The following is a 12,690-nucleotide window of genomic DNA, read 5'->3' on the forward strand; positions in this document are numbered from 1 at the left end:
TAAGCAGAATATACATTTCCATTTCTTTTTTTAGATTTAAAGGTGAAATATGACCCGGACATGTTCTTGACAGGTTTTGTGAGTTTTTTATTATTTTATTAATCATAGGCTCCCAGCCAAAGTACTAAACGTACACTGAAAGAAACCCCTTCAAGCTCCTTTTCTCACTCTTTTTTTAACTCCTCTCTTGCTTTTTAATGCAGGCAGAAAACCTTCTGCTGGATGCAGATATGAACATCAAGATTGCAGACTTTGGCTTCAGTAACGAATTCACGATCGGGAACAAACTAGATACGTTTTGTGGAAGCCCACCGTATGCGGCCCCCGAGCTTTTCCAAGGCAAGAAGTACGATGGGCCAGAGGTGGACGTGTGGAGTTTGGGGGTCATACTCTACACGCTGGTCAGTGGATCTCTGCCCTTTGATGGACAGAATCTAAAGGTTAGTGTGTTAAGCCCCGAAAGGTCACCTTCACAGAGAATCATACAACAGCCAATGGAAGCCTGTCTCACTCGTGCTGCATGAAATCAGTGATTCTTTTCAAAAGCAGTAAGCTACGAGTGGCAACGTGTTTTTTTCCATGATTAAGGGGGTGTTGTTATGGTACAATGTAAAGTAGAATGAAAAAAACATCATGTACTGAGAAACTGCAGTACAATAAAGCAACAAATTGATAAAACATTGATCTAGTTAAAGTCAATCAGAGATACCAAACTAGCTGCAACTGCAATGAATGACAACACGTTTTGTCAGCAGCTTGCTTTCTATTTATTCTGATTTTGATGAATACTGAAGTTTAAAATCTCGAAACTAATTTCTCTGGCTGCCATTCAGTCTCTATCATGCACACGTTGGGTCTCTCTCATGTGGTTTCGCTTTTGAAACTGGTTGAGCAGACGTTTTCGGCCAATGCAAAGAGATACGGCAGCTTGCCCGTACCTCTCCCATGGTTTGCCACTTGCGGGTGAAGTCTCCATTCTTCGTCCAGTAAATATGCTCCTGTGTTTATTATGCTTCAATTGCGTTAATATTTTTTGAAGCGTTAAACAGTCAACTATTAATCTTAGAATTGAACGCATTCAATTTCCCATATATATATATATATATATATATATATATATATATATATATATATATATATATACATTTTGACTGTGGTTTGTACTAGGGATGGGCGATGAATTAAATTTTACGATTTTGGCTTCCAGCAATTATGAAAACAAGATAATCAAGATAAAACGATTATTGTGCCGCATTCCGTTTTGCAGTAAAACACCCTGGCATTATGTGGCATTAAAGCATCCTTTATTAAAATTAAAATAATAAGGAAGTGACAGTCAATAACGAACAAAAATAACCAGTTATATTTGTGATAGTCTTGACCTGTGTCACTTATTAGAAAGTTAATATTCTTATTCTGCTGTTTAAAGTAATCCAGAGTATGTCATTTTATAATTTGCTAGCGATCTCTAGTAAAAGCTTTGTCCTGTTTGATTGACAGGCAGCGTATATGTGTGCGTGCTGAACATGCGTGTATGTTGCGAAAATGCTGGCGCCATTGCCAAGTACTCCTTGCTGCAGACTGTAGCGAGATGTAGTGGATCTAATCCCATGCGTATTGGATTTTAATGATGTAGTTTATGTTTTAATGTGCATGTGTATTCACAAGTTAATGATTTGTTTTATTACTGTAGCATACTTAACGGTCATTAATATAGTATATATTCATAACACACACACACATTTCTATATTAGGGCTGCACAATTAATTAAAATACAATCGCAATATGACATTGTGAGTTTATTAAACTGCAAAGGACCTAGACGATTTTATTAAATTAATAAATAAATCACTTTTGCATACTTCCAAGTATGTTTGACCACGTTAATATACAAATACAAATAATTCACCCCTTGGCATTTATGTACAGCGGAGATGATGTTAAAATGAGGAGTGAGTAGTATGAGATAAGAGTATATTGCTTAATTCAGATATTTGTTTCCTTTTTTTCCCTCTTCACCCACAGAAATGTAATTTATGAAATCCATGGTTATGACCATTTTTAAAAGCTAAGCTAATGTCTCAGTGTAATACTTTAATACTAAGTAAATATAATTGATCTATTGTCACACATTATACATACATTTCTGCATATATACAGTGAAATATTTTTTTTTCACATATCCCAGCTAAGCTGTCGTCAGAGCGCAGGGTTAGCCATGATACGGCGCCCCTGGAGCAGATAGGGTCAAGGGCCTTGCTCAAGGGCCCAACAGTGGTGTCTTGGCAGTGTTGGGGCTTGAAACCCTGACCTTCTGGTCAGTAACCCAGAGCCTTAACCACTGAGCCACTTTAATCACGCTACAGTCTGCAGCGAGGACCCTCTCGCTAATGCGCACCTGAACTGTCAAATACATGTCAAAATTCTACAAAAATGCCCGTCTTGGTGAGGTATTCATGTAAACATGGAGAGTGATGTCTGATGTGAACGTAAACGGCAGAGAAAAAAGTGGATTTATATTAAAATGTTGGACTTGTAAATATAAGCTAACAGACCTGCTGCCATCTAGTGTAGTGTGTCATCATAATAATCATACAACCATAACAAGAAAACACTCACTGCTCTTGACTGAATAACTTTAGTAGCTTTGAAAAGTATTAATGTATTATAATCGTACAGTGAAGACCAGTAGTAGTTTTATGTTGCATTTCATTCTGAATGTTGACTTGAATACGTGATAGCCTACTGCTGTTAAAAAAGCACTGCATTTTCTTAATTTGTATTTTTTGTTCTATTATTTTTAATCTATTTCTATTCATTGCTGTTTTTATTGTTATTTTATTACTGATTGTTTACTAGTATTGAAGAACTTAAAACCATTCTTCAATAATTAATATATTAGTTAATTATGTTATTATTTGTTGTGTTTTTGAAGCCGGTATTGAGAATTATGAAATTTCACTACAGACTACTGAAGTTTTGGTATTGGGATAATCAGTAGCCTTTATTGTACATGGTAGATCTTGATGCAATATCATGATGATAAAAGTAGATCTCATTCCATAGAAGTGTGAGCACTCATGATGTTAATGGTGGCGATGGAGGCTTTTCTTTATTTGACTTCCATACGTAACATAATATAATTATCATATGACAATAGCCTCCTTCCGTACCCAGTGCAGTTTACATTTCAAGTTCAAGGAAATCCACTGTTAAAAAGACACGTTTTTTATAAAGTTCAATAAATGCATGGTGTTTCCTAAGTCAATGAGTAATCATGTTAAATAATCATGATCTCAATATTAACCAAAATAATCGTGATTATGATTTCTGCCATAATCGAGCAGTTGCACAAACCATACAATTTTAGTAAGAGGTATCAATTTTATAATCATTTTCAGACCCTCTTGTTTTGTGATTAACCAATAAACTAAATAGGAAGGCATTTATTCCTTTTTTTAACCATTGTTCTGTGTACTTATAAATACCCTACAGGAACTTCGAGAACGTGTACTGAGGGGCAAGTATCGCATTCCTTTCTACATGTCCACTGACTGTGAGAACCTCTTAAAACGCTTTCTGGTGCTGAACCCTGTCAAGCGGGGCACACTCGAGGTGAGAAATTATTGTGAAATGTAAATATACCTTGATGTACGGGAATACTCAAAACTCTCACCTGTTCCCCATACAAACACAACCAAGCATCTGTTGCCCTCTCTCTTTTCCTCTTTTCTCCCTCCATCAATACCCTCGCCCTGGTAGCACTCTTTCATCGCAGCATGCTCTTTCTACCCTCATTAATTTAACACGAGTCTAAAAGCTAATTCGCAGACACGCCGTTTTCAACTCTGAGACCCAGGGATATGGCGCCGCCAGTTTTAGGGGCCATACATGCAAGGTTTCAACCATTTAGTTTAAACACTATTTCTGAGGCGCCTTATTTTTATTTATTTTTTTTTGAGCGGCCATACCAGCCCAACATAACTTTGACTTTGAGAAAATGCGAGTTACTTTGACCGCCACTATTATTGCCAAGCAATGATCTGTTCCACCTTCTTGGGGGTTTTTCCAGTTGCCCCTCTTTAAAACGTGTATATTTATGATCCAGTAGATTCGCATAACCTCTCCTTCGACCCTGTGTATGTCTGTTACAGCAAATCATGAAGGATCGATGGATTAATGCAGGCAGTGACGAGGATGAGCTCAAACCTTTTGTGGAGCCAGAACTCGATATTTCAGACCAGAAGAGAATTGGTATGGAATGAACACGTCATTACTTGTTCACATAACTACAAGAACATGCTGTCAGATATTTGCATAAATCTTTACACAAACCTGCAACAGAGACAGTATCTCTGTAACTCTGTACGGTAGAGTGGTTTGGGACGTTAGCTGTTAGTTGTAAGCTTGAACCCTGTACAAAGCGATCATAAAGTACTTTTGGATGTTGTGTTAACAGGAATATTCTGGGTTCAATACAAGTTAAGCTCAATCTAGAGCATAATGTTGATTACCACAAAATTATTTTGACTCATCCTTTGTTTTCTTTTAAAAAGACACAAATCTAGGTTATAGTGAGGGACTTGCAATGAAAGTGAATGGGGCCAATTTTATGATGTTTTAAAGGGAGAAATGTGACGCTTATAATTTTATAAAAGCACTTACAATAATTGTTATTTTGAAACTTGTGTATTTTTTGAGATGTAAAGTTGTTTAAATAATTTTTTTAATAGTCATTTTTGGGTTTTATTGTTTATGGCGTTACGTCATAATAGCAACGAAGTTGTAATATCGGATATAACTTTACACAGAAAAGGTTAGTAAGAGATTTTATCACACAAAAATTTTGTTAACATGTATATTGTTTATGTTTTGTGGCTATACTTTTGAAACCACGAGTATTTTTAACATTTACGTATTGGCCCCATTCACTCCCATTGTAAGTGCCTCACAGATTTTTTGCTTTTTTTTAAAGAAAAGCAGGGACACTTAAAAAATATTTTTGTGGTTATCAACACTATTGAATCTAGAATATTATTTTAAGACTCAGAAATGATAACCAGAATGTTGCGGGTTCAATTCCCTCTACAAGTGAGTCATATCCCATGAAAGCCACTTTCATGCAGAGTTTAAATAGTGCACTGAAAATGATGATTATTTTTGCAGTTTCCATTTGGTGACGCTAGTGCTGCACAAATGACACTTCAGTTTTTGACTGAATGAAACAATCCAAACATACAGACATAATAAGATCCTTTTGGCTCCCTTGTCAAAAAAACATTTTAATAGGGGTGAGCTAGGACTTTGGCTCAAGAGTGCCATCACAGGAGAGTCAGAGATATAAATGTTTTGGCTTAATGTCCTGTGCGTGTGTGTGGTGGTAAACGTTTGTGCTCAGCTTGCAAAGAAACAATTCGCCAAGCATGCTTCCCCCAACGTGACACTGGTAATGGTAATCGTGCCTTTGGGTATCTTCACTGGCCTTCAGCAGAGTGCAGGGGTCGATAGTGCTTCAGTCAGACAAGCCTTATTCACTCCACTGCTGTGGCACGGCTGTCTGTTCATGTTCAAACACTCCATTGATCGGAGCCCCATGTTCCTAACAGAGTTTACTGCTAGTGCAGGAACAGTTCAATTGAGCTGAAGCAGTCATATTTAGTCTAGCATGAAAAACAGTGACACTTTGAAAACATTTAGAGTGATTGAGAGTTGTTTAATCTGCTGAAATGAGCCGTTTTTTGTAGTTTTTAAATTTTCATTTTATTCTTTTTCCCCAGGGAAACTAAAAATTATTGTGCAAGCACCAATTTTCCAAATTGTACCAGTGCACAGTTGATTTGACTGGTGATAGTGTGACGAAGCAGGCGGAGAATGAGGATCTAGGCGCAGCAGTTTATTCAAAAACATAAAGAAAAACTCAGAAACAAGCAAAACAAGGGAGACCTGGCACAGAGCATCAAAAACATGCAAGAACTAACAAGGAAACTAAAAGGGCTTATATACAAAAAGGAACAAACAAGGGAATAAGGAACACCTGGGGAAATAATCAGGGAAGGAGAACTAATCAGGGGAAAACCAATCATAAAATGAAACTACAAAGGACTACAAAAACCAAACAGGAAACAGGAACTAAACTAAACTTCAAAATAACAGCACAAAAACAAAAGACAACAGAGAACATGACAGATAGACTGATATATTTTGCCATTTTGAGAAGTGTTACCTAACTGCTGTGCCGGTTCTAAAATCTACTGACAGCTATCAGTTTAAAAAAAAATTTAGATTAATTTTGTGTGTGCGGTTAAATGGATGTCTCATTTTGATGTATGCCTCATTATTAAATTGTGTTATATAACGCATTTGTATATTGTATGTATAAATACTGTGTTTATGGGTATTATATTGGTCTTCTGCTTCAAAATGAGCTTGTTACAGTGTCCATCGTCATTCTGTTTTTAATCAGTCTAAAAAAGGATTATTATTGCAGATATCATGGTGGGAATGGGTTACTCCCGGGAAGAGATCCATGAATCTCTAACCAGAATGAAGTACGACGAAATCACAGCTACCTACTTGCTGTTAGCCAGGAAGTCCACAGAGGTGAGTCAATTCACAGACTGTCAAATCTGATTGGCTGGCTTAGGTTGCAACTCGACCTAGTCGACCGGGAATGAAACTTTTGTTTACAAGGTAGACAACAGTGTCATTCTGTGTAACTTTTTGTTTTTCACAGCTGGAGGTGAGTGATTCCAGCTCCAGCAGTAACTTGTCTTTAGCCAAGGCTAGACCCAACAGTGAACACAATAACGGCCAATCACCATCTCACCTTAAAGTCCAAAGGACCATCTCTTCCAATCAGAAACAGCGGCGTTATAGTGACCAGGGTGAGCACTCTCTTCATTTTTTTTCTTACTTTACGAGATACCATTGTCAGAAATGTGCATAAATGCCCCAGATATTCATACCTAGGTATACATATTACTTCATCACATAAAAAATAAGTCTGTTTTATTGAAATTGAGAATTTTAGAGTTAAGCAATATTCTGGGTTCAAAACAACTTAAGCACAATCGATGTTGCTTACCACAGAAAATAATTTCGACTTTTCCGTCTTTTTCTTTAAAATAAGCAAAAATCAAAGTTACAATGGAAGTGAATGGGGCCAATATTTGGAGGGTTTAAAGGCAGAAATGTGAAGCTTAAAATTTTATAAAAGCCCTTACATTATTTCTTCTGTTAAAACTTGTGTATTATTTAGGCTGTAAAGTTGTTTAAATTGTCAGTTTTACAGTCATTTTAGGGTTTGTTGACATTACATCGTCATGGCAACAAAGTTGTAAAATTGGATAGTACTTTAAACAGAAAGTGGAAAGACGCAGAAGTGATTTTATTACACTAAAATCATGTTAAAATGCAAATTCTTTAAATCTTGTGGCTGTACTTTTGAAACGGATTGCCCCCATTCACTTCTATTGTAAGTGCCTCACTGGAACCCACATTTATGCTATTTTAAAGAAAAGGGGTCAGCCAAAATTAATTTCTGTGTTAATATTATTTTACAAATGCAGTCGATTGAGCTTAACTTGTATGTAACCTGGAATATTCCTTTAAATTGGAGCATTTGTAATAAAAGAATGGCACATTATGTTTTATGATTATAACAATATGCCTTCATAATGGTAAAAAATGCCCTTGTGAGCATTTTCATTTTTATATAAACTATTGATTGAATGGAAAAGTACATTTCTGACACTTTAAAGGATATTTAAAGGTATTGAGACCTGACTAATCTCTATTCTTATTCATCTCTTCATTTACAGCTGGACCAGCCATTCCCTCGGTCGGCCACCCCAAGAGAAGTCAAACCACTTCTACAGAGAGTGACCATAAAGAAGAGGGAACTGCACAGGCACGAAAGTCCAGCTCATCTGGAAGCCGTGGAATAGCCCCTCCGAGCCCGATGCTGGGCAACGCCAACAACCCGAACAAGGCTGACATTCCTGACCGCAAAAAGAGCACCGGTGTCCCTGCGGTACGTAAGCCATGCCCAAGTAGGAAACAAGAATTGATTGAAGATTTTTAGAGTCTTTAAAAAGCTTCACAATTAAACAATGTCCTATCAGGAAAGGTCATAAATGGTTTATACATGCAAACTCCATTCACTGTTTTGTCAGTTTATTCAATGTGCACATGTCTATTTTCAGTCAAGTATAATTTGTCAATTCATGTGTATTCTCTGCCATTGTTTCAAAATCCAGTTGATTAAACAATGGACAAAACTCACACTACAACGCCGGAATCTGTATTTCCACAGAGCAATTCTGTGTCAAGCGGTATGACCAGAAGAAACACGTATGTTTGTAGTGAGAGGAACGCCACGGACCGCCAAGCCGTCATCCAGAACGGCAAAGAGAACAGGTGAGCCACGCGAACTCGCCTTTTCAGGTCAAAGGTTGTGACTTTCCCTCCATCAACAGACCCACTGTTGTACTATTTTATCTGCAATAATGAGCACATGGAGTGGTGGTGTAGTGGGCTAAAGCACATAACTGTTAATCAGAAGGTCACTGGTTCGATCCCCACAGCCACCACCATTGTGTCTTTGAGCAAGGCACTTAACTCCAGGTTGCTCCGGGGGAGATTGTCCCTGTAATAAGTGCACTGTAAGTCGCTTTGGATAAAAGCATCTGCCAAATGTGTAAATGTAAATATAATAAGCAGAATAGTTTGGCAATAGTTAGATTTCTCATTGGGAAACAATCACTTCTAGAAGCCTTCCAGCAAACTGCAATATACAGTGCAAATTGTATCTGTCGTAAACACTAAGTGGGAGAAAATTATTTCAGCCCATATAATTGTAATCATGTTGTCTAAACGTTGATGAATATGTTGATGTATGCATCGGCTGGTGGAAAATCTGTTAGTGTAGATATGATGCCTACAGGCATAACAAGATGTGATCTGAATGAACCTTCCGAATTAGACACTTTTGAGTTCAGGGCCTTTACCCAGACAGAGGGCTCTGTCCTGCTGACTCTCGCCAATTACATCTCAAACAAAAGAAGGGTCATCCCACTGTGCCAGTCTGTTAGCTTATCCTCTTAGTTTTGCCATGCAGACCACAAAGGACACAAGAGAACAGGTCATGAATTCTGTATTGGAGTGCAAAACTACATATTTTCATACTGGGTTCCCTGCATGACTTGACGAAAAGACACTCTGTTTTATTGGTTGCTGGTTTCGAATTTACTTGATATGATGGGATGCATTTCTAAGGTAGCGTTTACATAAGACCATTTTATGTTCAAAAACAGCTAGACGGAACAGAACGGAATGGAAAAGACTGCAGGGGTCTCGAGACAAATTTTTTAAAGTTGGACAATTTATATGTCAAACTTCCTTTCCAAGATTGTATTTTGCAAACTGTCTAACAGCTAATCATGGCATGCTAATAAAGCACTCCAAACAATGTGCAAATTTAAGTTTTTATAATGTATGATATACATTGTGTGCGACAGTGGTTAACCATATATAATGGTTACAATGTAAAGTGGAGATACAGTATGCTTTGATTCCAAGTGCTGTATTTGAATAGAAATGGCCATGGGTCATTTTCACCACTGCAAAGTGATGTCACTGATAAAGGTTCTCTGTATTAGGGATGTGATGAGAACTACTAATTTCACTGATGTTTAAATGGAAGTTTTGAAGTCGACTTGTCCAGTGGTTCTCAACCTTTTTGTCTCCAAGGCCCCCCACTGTCCAAGAAAATATTTGAAAGCCCCCTCACCAGAAACTAGACATGTCTGATTAAAATAATTAATCATGAATATTTTTTAATGCTAGAAGTTTCAGAGAGAGTCTTTTTATAATTTGTAGTCATACATCTTAAAAGTATTTTTTTAGCATTTTAATTCAGTTGAATTATTTCAATGATTTTAATATTTCTTACTATAAATACATTTTAAGTCAACTTGAGCACCACTCGGAAGTATGCTGAGGCCACCTTGTGGGTCCCGACCCGCTGGTTGAGAACCAGTGGACTAGTCGACTAGGCTAAATATAAAAAATGTGTTTATGCGACCCATTTAAAATACTTAATCTATTCCAAATCTGAAGCTAAATTCTACTGAAAAGGGGCATTTAGCTGCGACGTGCTCGCCTTGCATTATGATCATTGTGCATTAAATATAGAACATGACACGCATTCAATGAATCAATATTTAACAGGCATATTTATTGAAAACAATTGAATGAATAGTGCAGGACCAATAGAGCAACCCAGCCTGTTCTAAATGAAAGTAAAATGTACTTAACATATTAAAACAGTCAGGACATTGTTGAAAATAATTAATAATAATGAAGCCATAGAATAAAACAAATAGGCCTGTGATGTAGCCTTCAATAAACCTAATGTGTTCTAAACATGACGTGCAGACAGAATAAAACATAGTTTAATCCATTGAGCAGTCGGCACTTCGTTGAAAATCCGTCATTTTCTAGGCTACTTACTCAAAAGCATACATTTTTGATGAGCAAAATGAACACGTCGACATGGTCCGGTAAAAGACAGGACTTGAAAAAGTCTGCACAGCGGACAGACTACCAAGCATGCAGAGAAAACCTCCATAGGGACTTTAAAACGTTTGGAAATCCGATTGCCTCACCACCACCTAAGTTATTTCATAGTTGCTTTGCTGGGTTTGTTGGTATAGCGAGAGGACAATTTCCTGCGCGCGCCGCGAGTGAGGGAAGAAGCATGCGCAGCCTGAGGTGAAATTAAACTTTGTATCTGTGGCAGATATCCTATTTTTTCAATAATATTTGTATTATTAATTATATTTAAAATGTGTAGCATTAATATGACAGTAATTTGAGCACAACCTCTGTAAAAAATATAAAGTCATACGTAAATGTGTAAAAATATTGATCAGTTTAATGGGGGGAAATGTTAACCGTCTAGTAATTCCAGTGTCGACTATCAGAACCGTTTAGTCAACTAGTCTCGCACATCGCAACTGTGTATATAATGAAGGGGATGCCCCGAATTTTTATTTTTTTATATACTTCCTTTTCATTTCTTTCTGATAGCAATACTTTTTTTTTTTATTTTTATGCCATGTTCAACAGTTTGATTCACTTTTATCATCACAATTGTGTCTAATTGAAATAAGTAATTATTAAAACTGTAATCAAATGAAAATAGAACTTGTGATTTTAAAAAAGAAATCTATTTTTATACAGAACTGTACAGCACAATCAAAAATACAACATTGGAGTTATTTTTGTCAAATTAAGTTCTGCACAGCAGAGCATCACAGATGTGAGATATAATACAATAACTATTGATTTATTAGTAATAGTATTTTTTTAGGAGGTGGAGTATTAATAATAATAGTAGTATTACTGTGAATATTACATATCTGTATACAGCATTAAAATATACCTTTTTCCAATTTATATGGAGCTTTTATTTTGGCAGAATTTTATATTTTGGGGTGAAGCCCTTCCTGTTTTGGTGTTTTTTACAGTATCTTCTCACCTCCTAATGTGATTATTAAAATGCAAAAGGCTGCTCTTCCATTAAATAAACATGTAGTTTGTATGTGTTGTGCGCTACATAGTTAATTACCATCTGCTCGCTGTCATCTGCTACAGAGCACGCGATGCTCATGGTGGTGTATGAAAGATCCTAGGTATGAGCAGCCAGCTTCACATTTATATTCAAACATTCTTAAAACAATTCTATTTACTTTGAAGCATGTAGCACATGCAAACTATATACAGTATTTATCTCATTAAATCACAGCACAAGTACATGAGCAGTATCATTTCGGGACATCTAATAAAGACCCAACTAATCAACAATGAAATTTGTTTTGTTATTGACTTTTCTTTATAGTATTGATCTGCAGGCCTGAAAATATAAAAACTAAAGAAAATAAGAATAAATCTAGATCAACTAGTCAGTTGCTGGCTGACTAGTCAACCATCGTGACGCATCATTATCTCCTATTACTCTCTCTATTCTTTGCTTTTTCTCTGCTCACTGTTTATGTCTGATTTACTTTGTTGGTATGAATGTACTATGATTGATCCATGCCAATGCTGTTTATTGACCAGCCTGAGTGCAATGTCTGGAAGTGTCAGCACAAGTTCGACGGCAAACGCTGCGGCTTTCGCCACCACATCAGCCTCTGTTCGTCTACGCCACCAAAAAGCCACATCCCTCTCGGCCTCAGGATACACCTGCCGCCCCAGCCTGCCATCCAACGATGGTGCCGCTGACCTCTTCAGGCCCAAGTAAAAACGAGTTTAGCATCTGTCTCTAGTGTCTCTCCTTGCTCGATTTCTATTTAACAATAAGCTGTCTACGTCTTTGATTTAATTCCCCCCTCGTCTCATCCCAAAGGCCCCCCCACATCCAACTAGTGTCGCAACCAGTTGGAAACGACCTGTCGATGTTCGTTTAAGGATACCTGCATCTTCACTCAAATCGTTACACTAACTTCCTCTTGTGTTTAGACCCACTAATATAGGAAATAGACTAACCTAGTTGGACTAGCTCCAGGATTCATAACACTATTGAAATGTTTAATGATTACAATAATTGTCTGTTTAATAGATTTAAGGACTTTGTTTAAAAAATGTGGTCAAATCATAGTTTTTATGACTGTAGATGTTGATAT

General features: G+C 36.9%; 1 protein-coding gene across 7 annotated transcripts in view; it reads left to right on the forward strand.

Moving 5' to 3' along the window:
* Positions 1 to 12,690, forward strand: part of LOC127621838 (MAP/microtubule affinity-regulating kinase 3-like) — a 76,707-nt gene that overhangs the window by 50,758 nt on the left and 13,259 nt on the right. For 4 of the 7 annotated variants that reach the window (XR_007967911.1, XM_052095583.1, XM_052095584.1 and 1 more), the window contains exons 8-15: positions 204 to 440; positions 3,497 to 3,616; positions 4,156 to 4,255; positions 6,489 to 6,601; positions 6,735 to 6,885; positions 7,822 to 8,033; positions 8,316 to 8,419; positions 12,125 to 12,304. Coding sequence is in view for 6 of the 7 variants with exons in the window: in XM_052095583.1 (XP_051951543.1) it covers positions 204 to 440; positions 3,497 to 3,616; positions 4,156 to 4,255; positions 6,489 to 6,601; positions 6,735 to 6,885; positions 7,822 to 8,033; positions 8,316 to 8,419; positions 12,125 to 12,304 (1,217 nt within the window). In the remaining variant the exon portion in view is untranslated. The remainder of the gene's footprint in view (positions 1 to 203; positions 441 to 3,496; positions 3,617 to 4,155; positions 4,256 to 6,488; positions 6,602 to 6,734; positions 6,886 to 7,821; positions 8,034 to 8,315; positions 8,420 to 12,124; positions 12,305 to 12,690) is intronic. The other 3 variants (XM_052095586.1, XM_052095587.1, XM_052095588.1) reach the window with 1 other exon arrangement.

The sequence above is a fragment of the Xyrauchen texanus genome, chromosome 28, assembly GCF_025860055.1.
Source record: "Xyrauchen texanus isolate HMW12.3.18 chromosome 28, RBS_HiC_50CHRs, whole genome shotgun sequence".
NCBI classification, from domain to species: Eukaryota; Metazoa; Chordata; class Actinopteri; order Cypriniformes; family Catostomidae; genus Xyrauchen; species Xyrauchen texanus.